The sequence below is a fragment of the Culex quinquefasciatus genome, chromosome 1 (assembly GCF_015732765.1).
Source record: "Culex quinquefasciatus strain JHB chromosome 1, VPISU_Cqui_1.0_pri_paternal, whole genome shotgun sequence".
NCBI lineage: Eukaryota > Metazoa > Arthropoda > Insecta > Diptera > Culicidae > Culex > Culex quinquefasciatus.
In genome coordinates, this window is record NC_051861.1 from 71,682,451 (window position 1) to 71,704,779 (window position 22,329).

Below are 22,329 nucleotides of genomic sequence, written 5' to 3' on the forward strand. Positions count from 1 at the left end.
CATAAATCATGCCCATGTAGACTTATAACAATACTAAATGGAAATAGACGAAATTTCGCCCCATAGGAAAAAAGTTCAAAAACTTCAAATGAGGATAACTTTGATTTTTCCCGACCAAAGATTTTCGTTCGCCCCGCAAATGAACGGGGATGTTCCACACTTTAATATGTATATGATAGTTTTCTTGCTATTTCTCAAAAAATACTACCCCCCTGAAAAAGACGCCGTGCCGTGCCATACTTTCATACACTTAGGAGCCCAGGGCGGCGAAGTCCTTGTAGATAAAGGAAGACACTAGTGGTTGGTACTAGCAATAGTGGCCGACAGCTATAAAGTCAACTTCGTTCAATCTCTTTGTGATGACATTGAATTGCAGCACTGTTGCAAAAGATTGATTGAATGTATAATTCAAATGACTGTAAACTATTGAGCGTCTACAAATAGTTTTTTTTCCCACTAGCAATCTAAATATTCGGTTTCTAATGGGTGTCTGAAAAAAGTAACGCTGCACTCCTCAGTCAGCTGGCTATAAAAAAAAATAATCTCTAGCTTATCTCCAAAAACATTTTTGCGCAGAAAATATTGACCGCGCTCGTTTGCATCGTCCTAGAACTAGGCCGATCTAGTTCGACACAAAAACGCAAAGTAATGTTTGTAAACAATCAGAGCCATTTCGTTCTCAACTTTCACTTCAAAATCATGCAAAAGGCGCGTGATTGATGATTTGTTCTGAAGAAAAAAATGGAAACGACACAATTTTAAATCACGTTTTCTTACCAAAGTCCAGTTAGATTTGTGCGTTCAAGAATCAAATAGCTCGCCTCGAGGGCAGTGTTATCAGAACAGGTACAAAATAAGTCAAGTTCTACTTGAGTGACAAACACTGCAATAATTAGTCAATTATGGTGCAATAAACCTCGAACTTTTTTTTCTTGTTAAGGAGAGGTGCCGTAAAACAATTCTTTGCCTAGCTGCCATATCAACCGATGATAACACACAGTAACTGGTAACATGTCTGTCTATTACTAACAAACAGCACATTTAAGATCTTGTACAAACAAATGATTAAGTTTGACACCTTTGAGGCGAGACGCGACAACACGGTTTAGGCTAGATAGAGATGCTTTTGTAAAATTTTGCAGATCGAGAATATGAAATGTGTAAACTGTTTCTTAAAATGATGTAGTTGATTATTATTATTTATCTTTATTGTGTCCATTGAGCATATGTAATTGATACCAAAACGTAAACTCTTCTAGTGAACATGTTGCATTCGTGAGTAAAAATGTTTCTTTCGACAAAAGGTGACCAGTATCATTGATTAGCTTGTTTTCGGTCTACGGGACGTCAATTCTGCAAACATTTGTTTCAAGTTGTCTGTGTTAATTTCAAAATGTTGATACTGCTGACTGTCAATGGTAATAACATGAGTTACGGATATTGCTTTCCGCATAATTGATCGACGCCACCAACATCATCAGCACATCAGCACAGCCGACAACAGTTATCCAAACTGACTTATGCAATTTAAGATTAAAAAAAACGTCATGTTTCAATATTTTTTACAGTCGAGCAACGGAAAATGTTAGAGTTTTTAAAACTTTTTAGTTTTTTCGATGAAAAGACGATTTCCCGGAATTCTGAGTACGCTATTAAATTGGGCATCCAATTTTACATAAAAGTCCCTTGACACCAAATTTCTATTTCATCACCGTTTCAGGCTGCAAATTATTGAAAAACACCTTTTTCGAATGTTCATAAATGGAAGGGGTCGTACCACCCCTCCGTCACGATATATCAAAAAACGGACTTCAGATTCGTGATCAGGGACAAAAGTTACCCCTTAGGACAAAGTTTCACGAAAATCGAAGAGGGGTCGGGGCAACTGCTGTGTGAGTTGGCGGAGAATTACCCATACAAGGTGCCCAAAAATCCAAATCGTTATTTTTAGTGTTAAAGGTATAATTTTCTACACGTAGATGGATCAGGAGACGTTTATTTGTTCCAGATGTTTTAGCCTTCGCCCTACAGCCTCCCCCTTTTTTTCTTGATTTAGATTTGAATAGCAATACCGGTATATATTTATATTTTCTCTTCCTTTCAGCCATTCAAAAAATTACCCCTATAGCACCTACAGCTTTGAAATTTTGAATTTTTCTTAGTTGAAATGTTTACTATCAACTTAGGCTACCAACTGTACGGTTTTTTTCCTTACCGTACGGATTTTCGACCCTCTCCGCGGATTTTAAACAGGCCGGAATTTTTGTACGGAATTTATCGCATAGTATACAGATTTGTACGGAATTTTAACAAATTAAAAAAATCATTGCTTTTTTGATTGGGTCAAAGCTTTTGCTAATTAGACATTTTTATTTAAATGTCAGTTTGATTTTAAAGCGATAACTTGCATAATTTTCCGGGTTTTCCTCAGTTCAAACGATTGTCAATAATTGTTCTTTTCAAATTCCTTACAAAACATATTTATCAAATAAAAGATCAAAAGGCTTTTTAAAGCTTGTGAAAACCTTGTGTTGTGCTTGTATTTATAGGACCTTTCCAATAAAACTCTAGAAATGTTTTCGTGAAAACACTGACAACAATATTATTCGTAAAAGCGAACTTGATATTTCGTAAACATTTAAACGTTTAACAAAAATATTTCTAATTCTCAAATTCCAAATTTATCTAAATAATTACTTGACATTTTTTGTTATACCATGGTGTCATGTCGGTGAAGTATACGGATTTTTGCTCAGCAAGTGTTGGTAGCCTTACTATCAACTAACATCGGCGAAAAAAATTAATCAAAAATGTATCATTTTGTATTTTTGGTCACCTACTAGTCCATAAAATTCCGTGACGCCGAATCCAGCTTTCCAGAAAGGCTCGACTTCACCGACTCTGACTTTCACTCCCCTGAATATTTAGTGACTCCGACTTCGGCTAATCAAAAGTTTCTGGCTCCACTTCCATATCTGACTCAAGCCCTCCAAAAAGACTTGACTCCACCGACATCGACTCCACAGTACTAAAAAAAACTATTACTTCTATTAATTACTTGATATCTCTTGAAAACGCTTTTTAGAAGATGTAATCGAATGTCAAAGGTTGATATGCCATCATTAGGTGCCTGGTAGAAATACATTCTGTTTTGGAATTAAAAAAACGCTTCTTTTTAGCCAAGGGTACATTCAAATTTTGTCTATTTTTTTTGTTAAAAGAAAGGTAATTTAAATAGAAATGTAAAACGTTTCACCAGTGAAAAAAAATATTCCGAATTTACGACGATTTTTTTAAACGGCAACTATTGTAGATCAATCTCGCTGACTTCCGAATATCCTAGTGGTTGTGAGTTGCTCGGTTCGGATATAATGGATACACTGCCTGCCTGTGTAGTAGATTGGAAGCAACCGCACGGTGCCTGACTCAGTAACCTCGAAGTCGTCTTTAGTAGCCAGCCAGTACTCATTTATTACCGTTGGCGGTCGGTCGCTCTTTGGGTGCACACCACCGAACGGACATTTCTCGCACTAAGGACTGTGTTTGTGTGCGCGCAGATTGATTTGTTCAGCTCGGCTGATAGTTATTGCTTGCATTCGGGGCTAGCTGTGGCTTAAATTTGATTGCCGTACCTAGATGCCGGCTCAGTCGTCGTTCGTCCGCTAATCCGAAGGGATGTGGTTCTACTACGGTGTCATATTCTATTGAAGCATCCCGAGCTGACCGTTCTAAGTGACGTGCCATTAGCAGGGTCGGTGGCAGCCTATTGTGCTCTCAGTGATTTTTAAGTGGATTGACTCGCATTAGTTGTGCATTTACCGGATAATAGATTCTGCGGGAATCTGTAGTGGTTATTCTGAGTACAAGTGAGCTAAATTTGGACAAAAGGCAGATCAGACCAGATCATTGGAAAAAACCTTTTTAAAAACTAGAAGCAGAAGTCAATGACCACGACACTAAATTCAGCATTATCCTGATGTGATAAAAAAAACTGTGCCAGTATTGATCGTGTTTAGCAGGTGGAATTAAATTTCCAATCATCCGAGATAATTGTCGAATGTGCAGATTACTATACTAATCTGCTCCAGAGTCAAAATGATGTGAGTTTGCTGAAATGAACAAAGCACAAAATATTGTTTTAAATAATCTCATGCACCTTTATCACAGCTTAAGCATTGCGCGCACATTTGCACTAACAACATTCATCTGCACTAAATGTTTCACCATAAACACACTGCCCTACCCTATAGAAGAGTCATGCCTTTTAAAAACAGCTGTTTACATTTACCTTGCTGCCCGCGCCGTATAGGTGTTTTATTTTGAATGATTTGCGGTTCTAATGAGATGGTTTAGGTTGCCTTCGATGGAATTGGAAAACTTAAATTAAATATTTAGCTTAAATTTTAATATTTTTTTTTTGAATGGCTGCAATATCTACAAGTGTATCTCAAACTTGTTGTCTATTTGTAGTAAACTGTAAATGGCAAAGAACACGAATTTAATAAAATTATCTCCAGAAAATGGGATCGTAGGGGCCTTCCGAGCAAAAATGTACACCTGAAAAATTCACTTGAAGAAAAAAAGTATTTTATAAATTCAACTGCTTTAGCCATACCGTTCTCATTCTCAAATGGTAGTCAAGATGTCCTCTACAATCTCCAGGTCGTATTAATTTGATATCCGGATGGAACACTTTTTATTCGAATTTAAAAAATGTGTTATTTTTTCTCATAATTTCCTTCAAATTTTACCAATTGGTATGTTTCACCCTTCATTTTCTTCTATTTTTTGAGCACTTTTATGCGCTTTTTGATTTTTGAAATTTGATTGGATTTTGCCTTAGTTACAGACTTTTTAAGATTTTTGCTATTTTTAAATCTTCAAGCATTGAGTCCCGATTTGCTACACTTTCCATTGCTCTAGAAAGCTCAGATTTGGCCCAGATGCTGGTTATATATGTCCAAACAACCCCTGAAATTTCAAAATTGATGAGGTCGATGCGAGATGGGTTTGCTCTGCTCGTGAATTCGCTCTTAAAAATGCAAAAAGTTAAAGAGTTTAAAATACATTGTAATAGTTTTTTCAATGAAAGTGCCTTATTATAATAATAATAAAAATACTCAGATTTTTAATCACCCTGATAAGTCAAATATTCTTAACCTAGTTTTCATGTTAATCAACGCATTTATGCTGGAATGATTTCTTTTGATTAGAAAATCAAAACACAACTACGTGTAAACACGTTATAATGCAATTTCAAGCATCTTTTTATGTTATGACATTTAATTTTTTATGGTTTAAAAGGATAATTAAATAATAAACTCTCAGTAATTTATTGAAAACACATATTGAGCATTATCTTCAACGCAGCTTACTAACGACTTCCGAAATACCTGACAATAAAATCAACACAATTTATATCATCGGTAGTCACAAGTAATAACGTTACATTAGCTCCTTCAACGGTCCTCGACCTTTGTGGAACAATTCATGAATAAATAAATATAACAATATAAACCCAACACAACACAACACAAACAAGCAGCCAATTCCAATATCATTAATCGTCTTACAGCAAGTTGGCTTAGCGGCTTGCTACGTTACTCGATTTATTAATGAGCTGATTGCAACTTGTTGGGCCATTAGTCCGGAATTGTATTTGGTTGTCACATTTGGGCGGCAGTTATCTGTCATTGGATTGAAGTACTCGAATGGATGACGTCGGTGTTTCTGATACAATTTATCAAGTCACGCTGATAAGTACCTTGTGACTATCTATTGCATAATTTAGTCTTGTTGATAAGTTCAGTGTGATTACAAAGTAAGGAAATAAAATTGCTAGACTACCCAGCTGTAAACTGTTAAAACATATGTAGTTATAAAATAGATATTGAAGTGGAAAATTTATCTTGAGATTCTTTCAATTTCAAAATGTGTACAGTACACATATGACAATCAATAAACTGGATTTTTTTTGTCGTAAACATCATCTACAAGCATGGTGACAATGAGTTCAGTAAACGCACCGCAATTTTGATTTTATGGATGTTTATTCAACACCCAATCACTGGAGAAGAAGTTAATTAACGTTGCTGTTGTGTAACACATGTGCTAAAATGGCAATAGATCATTTATCATCGTCCAAAAGTGGCCAGACGATTATGCACTGGGTTACGTGCGATCATCTTATGCAAAATACTTTTCCTCCCCAAGTTCAATTTAATAACCCAATATCCGTTGGGACATTTGTCTCTGCTCTTCACCCGCATTTCACTGGCTTGAAAGTTGATTGCCTTGCAAAAGACCGGCCTCCAGCTATATTTAGGGTTCCGTGGGCCCGACTATCAGGTCTCGTGCCACTCAAAAACAGTGCTTAAACCTGTTGAATTTCCCCGTCGATTTTGTGTCGCAAAAAACAAGATTCCTTGTGAAGGTAATTTGAGCTATTTTTGGTTTATTTGAAATTATAAAAACTGGACTTTTGTCATAGTTCCATTAGGATCAATCTCGTATCTTACAAATATCTTGACATGAAAAATAAATTAAAAAAAAAGTTCGTTATTGATCATCTAACCCTTGGCCTCAACAAACGAGTGACTACACATCTGCAAAACGATTGACCGTAGCAAAACAGAATGCAAAACTGAGGTCCAACGATGACTAGGCGCTGGTGACAACGATCGATCGCCACGACCTTCGCGTTCGTGGCCCAGTTGAGTTGGTCCGGTTTGGATCAGACGGATGGACTGGTGATATTGTTTTTTCTTAATTTTTAAAGGTTGTGTGTGTGTGTGCAACCAACCAAACGAGACCACGCGGTCGCTTCTTACAAATTGAGTTGTTTCCATGTATTTTTGATCTATATTCTATACATGCAAATAACTCGCATAGGCATTTGGAAGGTGTTAGCTCTGCCGAGCTTCGGTGACCCATTTCTACGCTAGCTAGCCAACCGCGAGGTACTTCAGCTATATCGACAAGCCCCGCCCTGAAGAACGTTTGTACCAATCGGATTCAAACGTTATTTAGAACTTCCGATCCCTTGTCAAATGGACAAGGACCCAGCGCGTATATAGTTGATAGTTACAGTATTCCTAATTCCAGTCATAGCTCACCAAGTCGCGAAAGCATAGTGGTTAGCATTTTTGCTTACCAATCCAAAGGACGGGGGATCGAACCCCGACTCGAGCGACTTTGATTTTTCGTTCATGTTCAGAGTTTCAAGATTTATATTTCCTATACTTTCTCGTTGGGAGCAGATGGGAATCGAACCCAGGACCATTCGCTTACAAAGCGAACACCGTGACCAGTCAGCCACGGCCGCTCCCTTTTTTTTTCTTAATTTTTAAAGGTTACACTTAAAAAGTTATAACATTTATGACAAAATTATATATTTACACTCTTTGTATGGTAAATGTATCGCATCTTTAATATTTTTAAATTATTAGTAGGATTTTACACTACTAAATAACAAGTACATTTTTTTCATTTTCATGATATTTTTAACTGTGTTTGAAGAGGCCGATTTTGCTTTCAGAACATTTACTCACCAAACTTAATGAAGGCCTAAAAAAGAAAGGCATTTTTTGGCAGTCAAGTTCCGATAAGGATGTGAGGCGCGATGAGGTGGACTGGTTTGTGTACAGCAAGCTGATAAGCTTTTTTTTCATTTTTATTTTGACTATATAAACCCGTTGTAGTTTATTCCAACTTATACACGCAGAGACTGTTTTGAGCAGATCATTCAATCGATTAGTTGATTTTCATTTTCAATAAGGTATTGCGTAACGTAATATGAGTCTTCTCGAATCAATTATCGTTCAATCGTAAACATTTATGATATTCTGCACCCAATTTCTCAGAATCAGTGGTTTAAAATGCTGATTTTCTTGAAGTGTAATTACAGAACTGTAAATTATTTTACTCTTTCTTGTGAACAATTTCTTAGTCAGTGAGGCTTACGAGTTGTTTATCGCTACTTCGTTTGCCTGACACACTTAATTTGTTACAAAATGTTGACGAAGGGCAAACAAAAAAATAACTAGTCTACTTTTGAGCTCCAGCTGTGCGTTATATGTGAATTCTTCTGCGTGAAGTCAGTCAAAGTAGAACGCCTGTGAGGGTCATTTGACAATATAAAGAACAAAACAACCCTGTTAAATTCGATGAAAAGTACAAAACAGAAAGAACACATAATTCCACAGAAACGCTCAAATCAAATGCATCGAGCAACCTAAGCTTCAAACGAACTTTTCCACCAAAGTTTCGAATCTCGATAAAGTCTCCGAGAGCACATTCTCCGACAAGCTTGGATGAACCCACAATCATCAGCGATACAATCTGTCCACCCAACCGAATCGAAACGTGCAATTCATTAGAATGCACTATAATCACGTCTACCGGCGCGGACTAACAGAGATGTCGCACTGTATATGGGCAAAGAGATGCATCTCCACTTCACGGCACAGCAGCACTCGCTAAATGTTCAAAGCAAAGCATTTAACATGCAATCAAAATTGTCTCTGTGGCGGCAGCAGCGGTTGGTAGCGGTGTGACTGATCTGATGTTGTCTAGTCATTTGCAAATTAGTCTAGTCTGCTGGAGATTGACCTTCTCTTGATCAGGTTCAACCTGGCATGCTTTTTAAGAAAACTGTCAGACTTACTTATTGATTCGGTAATATAATATGAAGCAAATGACAAAACAAGAGAATAGTTTCCTACATATGTATATCGAATTTGGCTTTAAAATAGTAGTTTATGCAACAAGTTGCAAAAAGAGGATTTTTTCAGCACGAGTCGTACATTTATCCAACGAGGTTCACCGAGTTGGATAAATACGAAGAGTGCTGAAAAAATCAAGTTTTGCAACGAGTTCCATACAACATTTTTTGCAATTCCAAAAAACACACACTGAGTGAAATTTCATGTCAAATTTTCATGTATTTTGTCAATAAATCGTTTAAATCAAAAAAATGTTGAAAAGTGTTACTTTGAAAAGTTCAACTTTTCAGCACCCATTTCAGTGCTGAAAAGTAGAACTTTTCAGCATTTATTTTGAAAAGTGTTGCTATTCGATTCTGTTATTTTTGGTACAGAAAAGTAGGCTATTTCGTCGTTCAAGAATGACAGGAAAAGTAAGTAGTTTCACGACGGTATTGCAAAAAATATATTTCTTAAAGATGCATCCAGATTATAGGAATTTCATTCAAATATGGAGCATTTAGCGATGGCAATCACATTTAAACTTACAACTTTAAGTCCATGTATCAGACTAAACTGATGAATCAGTGATGATGCTTCAGGGCAGGGTTAAAATAAGTTAAAAATAAATTATTAAATAATTATTAAGCCAAACCACATCTAATATCCTGAAAATTACAATGACTAGATTGCCAGATTTTCACAAATGATGAAGCATCTGTTAGGTTTGTTTGCTTCTTTTTTGTTTTTATGTTGTTACGAAAAGGCAGAAATTTGGCTTATGTTGTAGTAAAAATGATTTAAGAAGCATCCATTGTGGTTCATGCAGCCCCATAATTAACACTCTAACGCCAGGGCATTTCATCTGTTTAAAAAATATATATCGGTGCATTTTGGTCCAATAGCTTTACTTTGGCTCACGAACACTGAATCCACGCAAAATTTTAAAATTTTGTTGGTGCACCAGTGTTCCACTTTTTCAAAATTTCAAAGCATTTTTAAATCAACCCAAACATGCTAAAAATGATTCTGAACGCAAGGAAATGCATTTAAAATTGATTTTATCGGATTGCACTTAAATTTCCATTGAAATTTTGAAGTTTTTTGAAAAAAAATATTTGTTTTGCCCTCTGACAAATAAAATTTGTACCATCCGTAATATAAAGGTGTAGTTTGTCTTCGAAGAATAAGTCAAATATTGAGTAGCGCTCAAATTCAATTTTCCCAATGATAGTTTACTAATTTATTTCATTCAAAACTACTCCTGCAAGTTGCATGTAGTTCAAATCGCGCGATAAGCGCTTCTAACAATTACGATACATGTGCTGATTGGTATCTTCTCGGTCAATAAATCACCCACTGTTTACACTTCTACTGCCGGCGTCTGGCGGCGGACGAGAGAGAGAGAGTAACAAAAACAAAACAGGTTCCTCGCCTCATGCGACGATGTCTATCTGGCCAGAGCTTTGAAAGCTTCCACCGCTCCGCGCTCTCTCACTATCTTTTTCTCACGAGCTCCAGCATTAAAGCTCCCATAATCGCGCTCAATTTCCAATCAGCTTCAGCGCGCGTACAAAAAGCCACCTAGCGTTGCTCACTTTTCTCAGTTCTTGACGCGATTTCCATCTGTTCTGATCGAGTTGGCCGTGACCGGGCTGTGCTTTTATTTGTTTTTCTTCTCTCTTTTTGTTCGACTTGCACTCGTGTGAGCATAGATTAGTGAACCCCCAATTGCATCGCCTACCGCGATCGAACGTGCAGTGAAGTGTGCCGAAATTAAAACGATGACCAAATTTACGATTGAGCTGGAAGAGCGGCAAAGGTTAGCAACAAGATCGGTTTTTATTTCAAGCGAGCTTCAGAAATTGAAAAGTGGAATATTAGGTAACATTACAGATGACAACTTGAAAGGAAGATTAAATGAAGCGCCACACCCAGCATTAGCTGAGGCTGGATGCTGCTCTGGGGAATTTTGTGATGACTTTCGTAATAAGTCGCTTTAAACAGGTGCGATTGTAACGCGACTTAGTGCAAGTCGTCGCCCGTGTTGTGAGTGCATTATAATCAACAGTAAATGCATCTGCGAGTTGCACTGGAAAGCGCCATGTAGCTGTTAATTACTAAGTAATCGTTGGTGGTCAGTTTCAATACTACAAACGCTATAGCATTTAAAGAAAGTTATACTTAATAGTTGTAGTGAAGTAATCGTTATTTCTGTGCAACAACTAAGTAAAAATCTTCTGGTACCGTCAACTGAGGAGAATTGGGACTACAGTCTGAATAGGGACAACACGTTTAAGAGTACTTAAAAGCATCAAATTTGGAAATGAAAGCACACATTTTGTTACTCTGAATCTTGTCTAACCGAAATCAATAAAAATATCAATATATTAGGCTGCATCATTGCTAAAACTGCTGCCTCAATTCGCCCCATGTGTCCCGATTCGCCCCGGATGACGGTACTTCAAACGATAGCGTAACCGCTGTAAGGATAAAATAACTGTTTATATTGTTGTTTTACTGAAGAGCAGGTCAAACACTAGAGATAAACATCAAAGAAGAGTGACCAGAAGTTGAGCGTAGAGTGCTCATTGAATCTTAAGTCTTCGATGAACTCATAAGAATTCATAGTCGTTTTTCGCGAAATCTTGTGCAATGGTATACGTTATAAACTGTTTGTACCAATTACCTATTACAATACTATTGTGAAAGGTTTAAGAAAGAGATTAGTTTGACATTAATTTATACCAAATAATTTAAACATAAATTTCAATCAAGGCTATGAAAAACTAGACACTTGTTTACATGTTGTCCCAGCAAAATGAGTTGTTTTTGCGTTTGCATTATATAAAAACCTTTAAAATCAAAAGTTTGACTTAATTTTTTTCATTTTTTTCCTCTTTTTCAAAATAAATTTAACTGGCCCTCAGCTCTGGGAATTGAGGAAAAAATATTAACAGTTATTAAAGAGTCAGCGCTAAAATATGTGAAATGGGAACAGGGCAGCGAATGACCAAGAAGGTTAAAGCTGCCAGAAAAACATGAAAACAATTTCACAAATTTGGCTCACAAGCATTCGCATGTAAAAGGTGAACCAACTCAAAACATTGGACAGTGCTACCTTAAAGAAAAGACATTAATCAATTTCCAGGGGAAAAATCAAGTCATGTTGGCTCGAGTTCAAGGCAACTTGTTTCAGCGTTATGTCGATTTGGCTATATTTTTCTTCTTAGATTTTTTTTAAACTGTGCCATTCCTAAAACATACTTTTTCCAAAGGCTGTTTGGAGTTCATCCATCTGTTGTTTTTGCAAAAGCTGTTGAGATTTTTTATTGTTATGCTTACAGGGCATTATTTTTACGCCGGTTTGCCAGTTTGTTAGACTTGCCTTATGCCTTCGCCACTGCCACTGTCAGACAAACGAGAATGATTAATAGATTTTCTTTTCTTTTTTTTTAGTTTATGTGACCTTTTCAAATCAAGCAAACCTGAACAAACCATTGCATTGTTTTCACTCTCTATTTTCTACATTGAACATTTAAAAATAGTTTACACATCTTTTAGAACAACCAAAATTCGGGAATCGGGAAAAAAAACTTATTTACTCTTTGCTGCAACAACTTTTTTTTTCTTGTTTTGTGCTGATATTCGTGAGCAAATCTTAATTTTAAACTTATGTGAGTCAAGGACAGAGAAACACGTGTCGAAATTTTCTGATTGTGCCTGCAAAGTTTGACGAGTTTCATAGATAAGGACGTTGAACTACCTCGCCTTTCCGTCAATTTCAGCATGATTTTTTTTTGCAATTGTGTCCTAATCTGATTATGGTATCATATTTCTTTCTAGATTTGTTGTATAGCTAGATGATCAGGGAGAATATCAGATTATGATATAATAAACATGTTTATATTATTTATTTGATTTGTAACTAATAATAAAGAAAAACAAAAGCACTCTTTTAAACCTTTGTACATGTTTGGCTGACTCAAAAAACACGTTTACAGTACAGAATACTCTCAGTTTTTGTCAAAAAAAAGTGATTACCGTTCCAATTTCGTGAAACAACAGCAACAAAATACAACACGTATACGACAACTCAACAACAACAACCACACATCATCCAACAGATCATCCGCTTCACACAGCACCTGTGCCCCATAACCAATGGAGTTTGTAAAATTTGGTGTGGATTTTTATTTGTGGTGTACGTATCTATTCCTGGAGATTGGTACAGGGACTTGGGTCAAGATTGTAATAATTAAAAGCAAATTCCATCCTTTTCAGAATAAACATCAACAAGAAAAAGTTGCTCCTGGTTTCAGGACTAGCAGCAATAGTGGTAATTGCTGTTGCTTTGGGGTTGTACTTTGGACTTAAAACCAGTAAAGATGGCCTCGAAGAAGAGGTTCGCATTCTCACCGGAGGAGCGGTCACTTCCAACGGTGAAGAATGTGCCCAAATTGGCGCCGATATCTTGCGACAGAATGGTTCCGCAGCAGACGCAGCCATCGCCATTTTGTTCTGTGAAGGAGTCACATGTCCTCAGAGTGCGGGAATCGGAGGTGGATTTTTCCTGACGATCTACGACCGGTCCACCAAAACAGCTCGAACGCTGGATGCTAGAGAAACGGCACCGGCAGCAGCAACCCAGAACATGTACCTTAAAGATCAGAACAAAGCTGTTGAAGGAGGCCTGGCTGTGGCTGTTCCCGGAGAGATCAAGGGTTACTGGGAGGTGCACCAAAAGTACGGCCAGCTAGATTGGAAATCGTTGATACAACCGACGATTGATCTCTGCCGCAATGGCATTCTAGTCACGGGCTACTTGGATCGTATTCTCAAAAGCCGCGAACAACGCATCAAAAACATTCCTTCGTTGAGCGAAGTCTTCATCAACCCCGAGACAAGCTCCACGTGGCGTGAGGGTGACCGGATCAAGCGCCTAGTATTGGCAGACAGTTTGGAAGTGATCGCAAATGAAGGTGCAGATGCACTGTACAGCAAAAATGGAACCTTGCTACCAAAAGTTATGAGTGATCTCAAGCAATTCGGCAGTATTATAACCCCGGAAGATTTTTACAATTATGAGTATGAGCACAACCGCAGGATAACTTTTAATTACCCATCAAGTACAAATCTAACCCCACTCATCTAATTTCAGACCACGTTGGCTGGAACCGGCAACGACTATGCTTAAGGACGGAAGCCACGTGTTTTCCATGCCAGCCCCGGGCAGTGGACACGTGCTCAATTACATGCTAAACATTCTTGACGGCTACGATGGCCTAGACGTAAAGATCCACTAACCTGGCATCGCATTGTTGAAGCTTTCAAACACGGTTACGGAATCCGAACCCAACTGGGAGATCCGCCGTTTGTGCCGGGCATCGATGAATCGTTGCGAAAACTTACCAACAAGAACTACGCTGCGTTTATTCGCGACGGTATTCTGGACAACAAAACGTTCACGGACTACGAACATTACGGAGCGATCTTTTCCAACGAAGAGGATCATGGAACGGCTCACATTTCAGTGCTGGCACCGAATGGAGATGCCGTGGCTGCGACGAGCACCGTAAATTATGTGTAAGTTATTTGTATCTTATTGTGATTTACCATCTAAAGCTAGCAGCGTCATTTGGTATCACTGAAGCAGGTTTTTGCAATCAAACATTACAAAATTAGAGGATCGTTTGAATTGTTGTTGTTGTTGATTTTATTAGGGAATTTAAACACTATGGGTCATTCGCTCCCGTAATCGTTTTGATTATCAAAGTAAAATTGTAAGAACCTGGCAGAATCTCAGAATTTATTTCAAAAATCATATCAAATTCTTCGCTCTATACCTACTCGAAACTAGGCGTCCGAAGGCTTGCAAACCTCTTTTTACACCTCAGCTTCCATCCACCCCGGGATTCAAACTGACGACCATTGGATTGTGAGTCCAACTACCTACCAGCGCGACTCCACCGAGACAGGACCCAGGGAGACGACTCCTACACCTGGACTGAACTAACGTTCTAACCTTTTTAGGTTAGTCCGGGCCAACCTTTACTTCCCCGTCCGACGGAAGGCGTAATCAGACAAATCTCGTCTCGAAAAATGCCACCGGGACCTTCTGGGATCAAACCCAGGTCGACTGGGTGAGAGGCAACCACGCAAGCCCCTACACCACGGGTACAAGCTAAATTCCCGTCACATTTCAAACTTTGCATCCAAACAATCTCAATATAAAACAATTGGAGATACCCATTCGTCCCACCCAAACTTTAATGGGCTTCTAGTTTGTACTGTTGAAAAAAGAGGTTTTTTGAAAAAATGACGAAAATCGTAAAACTTTGGGGCGGTGCCAAAATTTTGGGGCGGTGGTCCAATTTGGTTCAAAATCGAGATTCTAACATGTTCTGATAGTATCAACAGCTCCACCAAATTTGAGCTTGATCAGAGAAAGTGCATTTTGAGTGGTGTGCCAGTTGGCGCGAAATGACCCATAGATAAATCATTAGTTTAACATTAACAAAAACTAAAAAGGTTCACACAAAAAACGTATTTTTCATTTTTCGAAATCATGTGAACTATCAGAAAACCCAATTCACTTTTTCGTGAAATTCTGACACGCAACCTTATGGGCAGGACAAATTTAACCTGCGTTTTTCTCGGCTTGTTGTTTTTGCATATGGGACGGACTCGACTAGAGCGATAGTTTGCTTATGGATCAAAGGGCCATTTTACGTAGTTGTTGTTGTTGTCAATTCATTTATTTCTGCTAGCTTTAACCTTCTTGGTCATTCGCTGCCCTCAATTTTACGTAATCATTCAAAATATGTCCGTGGCCCACAAAAATCATTTCGCTGGTCATATTAGCGTAATTAATGTTTGTTTGTTCAATTTCAGCCAAAATATTTATTTTAAGCGATTTTGAATAAATATTGTTAAACATAAATGGTTTTCAGAAAGTTAGTTTTTTTTAAACAAAAATGTAAATTTAAGTGCGCACCTTTGTCCCGTATTTCTGTGGAAAAAAATTATAGTAAAAATTTAAAAAATGCATACATGTTAAGCAAGGTTATTAGCTAAGCTAAGCAACCACAGTTGAAAGGTTTCCAAGATTTCGTAAAACTTATTTGCCTTTTTTTACAAAATTATTTTCATTAGGTCCTTTTTTTCGGTGCTGGGACTTGGCTAGGACCGAGTCGGATTTAGTAATATTTTTTTTTTAAGCTAAGAGTAATCACAAAACCTTATTTGCTGTAAATCTATTAATTTTTGCTCCTTTCTGACATATACCTACTTCAACTTTTTAAATTTAGTTTTGTAAAACCATCAAGGCCGTTGTATATATTTCCTTAAGTTTATGACTTTCGACTCTGACAAAATCGAGGGTCGGAGAGGAAAGAGGAGCGTAGCATAAATATAAAAACTTAAATAATAACAGCAACAATAAATACATTCAATGAACAAGTGTTTTGAAATGCATCACACAGCGCGCTTAGCAATTTTGTAAAAAAATATTTTAAACATTTACCAAATGATTTTTTCATAACTTCCCATGCCTTTTTCATTCATATCCAACAATAAGTTTTTTTTTATGATATTATTAAAATATTTTTCTTCCAGCTTGGGAGCCATGATCCGGTCTCAAAAAACCGGCATCGTTTTGAACGACGAAATGGACGACTTTTCCACACCCGGCGTGATCAACTCCTACGGTCTCCACGCATCGCCCTCCAATTACATCGTACCGGGAAAGCGCCCTCTTTCCTCGATGTGCCCTACCGTAGTTACCGACCGTCACGGAAACGTCCGAATAGTCGGTGGAAGTGCGGGAGGATCTCGAATTACGACGGCCACGTTACTGCTCATCGTGCGGCACTTGTACTTTGGTGAAGATTTGGCAGATATTATCAAGAATCCACGCATTCACCACCAGTTGGCTCCGATGTCGGTCGAATATGAGTCTGGATTCGATCAGAACGTCGTCGACGATTTGACCGTCCGTGGCCACACGATGAAACAGGCGGCGGCTGATTCCGGTTTTGCTGCCATCACGGCCATCATTCGAGATCGAAAGGATAAAATTACGGCAACTTGGGATCCACGACGGTCCGGAAGCACTCAAATTTTAGATTGAATTTCTTTTCTTTACTAGCGCAGTTATTTTGTAAGCCTAGTTAGTTTAAGACACTGATAATTCCGTTATTTTTGATAGCACGTTACATTACCGTGTGTGTAAACGAAGATATTATCATAATGAATAAAGATTTTGAGTTTATTTTTGTAGTTTCATTCCACCGACGTTCTCTATCGAACGGAACACAGTCGTCCCTTATATGCGGAACATCTACAAACTTAGAACACTTTTGTGGTAATTTGTCAAAAGTTAAATTCCGTGTGAAAGCAGAACAGAACTGCACAGATAATTTAATTTCAGGATTTTTTATCAGTCCAGTCCGGTTCTGCTTCAGAAGGATCGAAATAAACTCTAGGGTTGTTTTGAAAACAATTATTTTCAAATGCACGTGCGTGCGCGCTTGCCTGCCCGCCTGCCTGCAGTGCGCCTGTTATGTTGCCCCTTTAAACCAGCCGCACTAAAACGGTCCTTTTGGAAGCTAACAGTTTTTCAGCAAAAAATCCTAAAAATATGGTGTCTTCGGGAAAGTTGTTCTAAATTTTAATGAAGATCCTACATCTGTGAATTGATAAATATTGGACGCCCTCCACAGGTAATCAACTGAAACAGTTGCTTTTCTCCATACATTTTGACGATTTTTCCCATACAAACTTCAAGCGATTAGAGGGAGGGGTTCCCGTAGTCAGAATGAGCTCAAATTTTGAATTTAGCCTAGTGATGGGTCAATCTTCGATTTCAGGGGGTAGCCCCAAAAAAGCCCACCCTAGTGTGTATACTTTTGGAATCAAAATAACAAAAACTTAGCCTACTCGTCTATTATGTTGACATAAATCACAAAAATGGCTGAGTTGGGAAAAAGTTAATGTGGCACATAGTATCCAAACGAAAAACAACTTTTTTGAGGGAAATAAAAAATCAAGCAAATTTACAAGCACATTTTCATTTACTATGCTGTGATGCTTCATCTATAAAACACAAAACAGTTAAATCAGTAGAACACATTCCTCCCACACAGGTTTATATCAACTTTAGAAAAGTACGCCACCTACACAGCAAAAAATCCGATTATAAAATCGCATGCAAAAGCATGCACATCACCTTCGTCAAAAAAGACACTTAATATTACGCTCTTCATGTACAATTTTTGTAAACACAAAAAAAGTTGCAACCGACGGAATTCAAACCCAGCACCTACAGTAAAGACTGGCGCCTTAGCCCGCTCGGCCATCAGACCTGATGGAATACATATTTCTGGGTGTAATCTTGGGTGTAATATTGCATAAAATGTCATAAAATGATGCCACATTTATTTTACACCCAGGCCTTTTACACTGTATTACTGCTTTTTTTGCTGTGTAGTTTTTTTTTGGGCAAAAATACTTTTGAATCTAATGGTGCAAAAATCGTGTAAAAAAAGGGGATCAAGTCTTCCCACTCTCGCCTTTTTGAAAACATACATTTTATGCTCGGGCCTGTGGTCTGAGTTTTTCGGAATGGCGCCCCAGTAGCAGTTAGGGACCTACATCAATTGAGAATGAAGGAACATAAGACAATACATTTGTTCTAGACAAAAAGACATCCCAATACTTATACGAGAACATAATAAAATAATAACGGCAGATTTCGCTTTCGCTTCCCTTTTCGCAGAAATCCCCACCGAAAGAAAATAATCGCCGGCGTAATAGTGCTGAGCTTGCTCCTGGTCGCGCTGGTATGTGGACTGTACTACGGATTAGCACAACCCCCGGACCAGGTTGGTCATCGGGCGGCCGTCGTAGCGAACGGTCACGAGTGTGCCGCGATTGGTGCGGAAATCCTGCGGCAGAATGGATCCGCGGCGGATGCGGCAATCGCGACCTTATTTTGCGAAGGAGTCACCTGTCCCCAGAGCATGGGCATCGGCGGCGGCTTCTTGCTGACCATTTATGACCACGCGAATCGGAAAGTGGAGACGCTGAACGCACGGGAAACGGCTCCGGCCGGTGCGACGGTGGATATGTTAGTTAAGGAGTACAACTCTACCGTAGACAAGAGAGGGCTTATCATTGCGATTCCGGGCGAATTGAAAGGCTATTGGATGCTTCATCAACGGTATGGAAAACTGCCTTGGGGTAATCTAGTGAAGCCTACGATAGATCTGTGCCGGAAGGGACACATGGTGACGGCCTACTTGGATAGAATTTTGCGAATTACTGAAAAGAAGCTCCTGGCTGAGCCGTCCATGCGGGAGATTTTTATTAACCCAAACACAAACAAAACGTGGAAAGAAGGTGACTACATCAAGCGATTGGCCCTGGCCGATAGTCTGGAGGTCATTGCAAAGGAGGGTGTTCACGCACTGTACAGTAAGAACGGAACCCTTTTACCGAAGCTGATGAAGGATTTGCAGAGCTTTGATAGTATTTTAACCGAGGAGGACTTTTATAGCTATGAGTAAGTAAGTGAGTTATGTATATTTACAAATAAACTTCATTACAATTTTCATTTACAGACCACAATGGGTAACCCCCTCATCCGTGGCAATCCGCGGAGGTAACGTAGTCCACACTTTCCCTCTACCAGGAAGTGGAACTTTGATGAACTTCATGCTCAACGTTCTCGATGGGTACCAAGATCTAGACCTCAAGGACCCACTCACGTGGCATCGTGTGGTGGAAAGTTTCAAACACGGATACGGCCACCGGACCAGAGTCGGCGATCCACAGTATGTGTCCGCCATCGGAGGAATGCTGCAAAATCTCACCAGCGCCGATTATGCGGAGTACATCCGGAACAAAATCGTGGACAATGTAACGTACTCGGACTTTGCTCACTACGGCGCAGAATTTGCCAACGTGCAAGATCAGGGAACGGCTCACGTGTCCGTGCTGGCCGCGAATGGTGACGCAGTGGCGGCAACCAGTACGATCAATTACTTGTAAGTTGGTCAAGTTCATCAATTCTCTTCTCTCGATAATCTGTGTTTGTTCCAGGTTGGGCGCCAAGATTCGATCCCGCTCGACTGGCATCATTCTGAACGACGAAATGGACGACTTTTCATCGCCGGGTACAACCGGAAATACGTACGGTCTCCCGCCATCTCCCGCAAACTTCATCGCTCCCGGCAAGCGTCCACTTTCCTCGATGGCTCCCACGATCGTTACGAACAACGCCAGTGGCGTCCGGATGGTGGTGGGAAGCGCGGGTGGCTCGCGGATTACTACCGCAAACCTGATCATACTGTTCCGCCACATGTTTTTTGGAGAGGACCTCAAAACGGCGTTGGCCTCACCGCGATTGCACCACCAGCTGGCGCCCATGTCAGTCGATTACGAGGCGGGTTTCGATCCGGCGATCCTCGATGGGTTGCGCACACGAGGTCACGTGGTGGTGGAGAAAAAGCCCGACGCCGGATTTGCTGCGGCGACTGCCATTACCAAAGATGTGAACGATCACGTGGCAGCAGAGTTTGATCCTCGGAGAGGGGGTAGTGTGGAAATTGTGCATTGATTTGTTTTTTTTTTTTGCGAGGAAATTGCCAAAGTTCGTTTTGTTGCTTTACTAAAAGTCGTAAAAAATAAATTTCATTACATTATTTTCCGTCCATAATTTACTTTACGAAAATTAATGTAGATTATTTTAACCTTTTTTGGAGAACTTTAGAAAGTGTCCTTATATCACACGTGCTTTAGGGTTTGTTCAAACATTACATCCAGAGATTTTCTGGGTTTCAGACCCCCTTCCCCTTCCCCCTGTCACGACTTTTTCCTATACCTGTCACAGCTGTCACAAACTCAAGACCCCTCCCCCTTTTCATGAACGTGATTTTTGAACGAACAATGTTTTTTGTTTTCTAATGTTGTTGCATTGTTTTTGTGCTGATTGGAACTAAACAAAACTATCAAAATATTGTGCAAAAAAAAAACAAACAAAAACTGTAGTTGGGAAGCAAATAAAAAGAAATTAAGTTGCATATTACTCAATATCTCAACAACTGTTTCTAAATTTAACAAATCAAACTTAACTTTATTGATGAATGTAACATTTATAATGTTACCAAAAATAATTTGATTTGGTCCGTTCACTTGGGTCGGTAATTAAACTAATAAACGGATTGGTCATCACATGAAATATAAAACTTTTTTTTGTTTGGTTTAGATATACGTTTAGATGTATTTTTCAGTTCACTTTTGTTTTACAGAGGTGTAATACGGAACCTATTGATAATGATAGTAGGAAACTAAAACTGCCAAAAGAATTATTTTACGAAAAGAGATTTGCTAAGGTCTACATGAATTGGGGAATGATACACAATTCGACCAAGTTACATTAATTGCACGAGACCAAATTAAATAATCTTAGTGAATTGTTCACGCTGAATTCAAATCCGTGTCCAGATCGACTCTAAATGGTAACAATTTAAAGCTTAGTTGTTGCGTTTTTTTTTTTTTAGAAAATATGAAACAAATCCCGGAAAAGTCTTTGCGTAAATGTTCAAGAATTAGCAATTTTGTTTGTTTGTTTATTTAGTAGTAGCGTAAGGGAAACCCTTTTTATTGATACTTTCACATTTGTCGCAGCAATACATCTTTACAAATACTTTAACATTGTCAAGTATTTAAAAAAGATTTTGTTGTGCAAATTTGGACGCGTATTCTGATTTGGCGGAGAAAATCTCAAGAAAAATATACTTGAGTCTCAGAATCAAAAAGAACACGAATTGTCTAATTGGTTGTGATAAGATGACTTTTTAATACTAGAAATGTTTACCGCATTGCTAACCGATTCAAGCAAAATGTATAAATTTAAATCGCTCGTCTAATCGTACTTCATAAACACTTACGCATTAATTGGTAAGTAGATTACGCACTTAGTAAGGAACCGGTCAAAAAAACGTTAAATGAGCAACAGCGGTAGCGAAAACAAGCCAGAGAGGGTGAAAAATTCCAGAAAGTGTTCCCTCTCCTTTGTTCTGCTGTTCGTAGAGCTATTTCATGACTCCTTTTCTTGAAGAAAAAGCATATTTAACCTTTACAACAAGATACAGTTAAACATTTCTTTTGATAAGGCGTCATCCATAAAGTATGTCACGTTCTAGGGAGGGAGGGGTGGGGGTCTGAACAAGTGTGACATTGCGTGTTATAAGTATAGGAAAAGCGTGACAAAGGGGGGAGGGGGGGGGGGGGGGGGGGTAAATTTTGGCTGATTTTTGCGTGACGTACTTTATGGATGAAGCCTAAAGGAAGTGAAGGAAAGCCACTTCCACGAACTAACAAATACAGAGAAATACTGCAAACGCAAAATAGGCTCAAAATAATTATATTTTTCACTGTTGTCTCAAATTAAGTTGTATGTTGGGCATCAGAAATAATCAGTTTTGTGAATATTTTTCAACGATAAGTGTACGTACGGTTTATGAAGTCAGTGCGTTACTGTTTTCATTAATCATAAAAAAGGAATATATTTAAAGTTATCCAAAAAAGTACAAAAAAAATTCTAAATGTTTCAAAATGTCAC

General features: G+C 38.6%; 1 protein-coding gene and 1 long non-coding RNA gene across 2 annotated transcripts in view; both read left to right on the forward strand.

The window, feature by feature from the left end:
• Positions 1-20,421, forward strand: part of LOC6034462 (glutathione hydrolase 1 proenzyme) — a 35,261-nt gene extending 14,840 nt beyond the window's left edge. The window contains 6 exon segments of the mRNA XM_038249213.1: positions 12,987-13,790; positions 13,864-13,991; positions 13,994-14,288; positions 18,481-19,266; positions 19,325-19,750; positions 19,806-20,421. Of these exon segments, the coding sequence (XP_038105141.1) occupies positions 12,987-13,790; positions 13,864-13,991; positions 13,994-14,288; positions 18,481-19,266; positions 19,325-19,750; positions 19,806-20,322 (2,956 nt within the window). The 3' untranslated portion in view covers positions 20,323-20,421.
• On the forward strand, positions 9,805-12,738 carry LOC119765417. Its single transcript, XR_005276709.1, has 2 exons — positions 9,805-10,524; positions 12,549-12,738. It is a non-coding gene; the product is annotated as an uncharacterized LOC119765417 (long non-coding RNA).
• Positions 20,422-22,329: the final 1,908 nt, after the last annotated feature.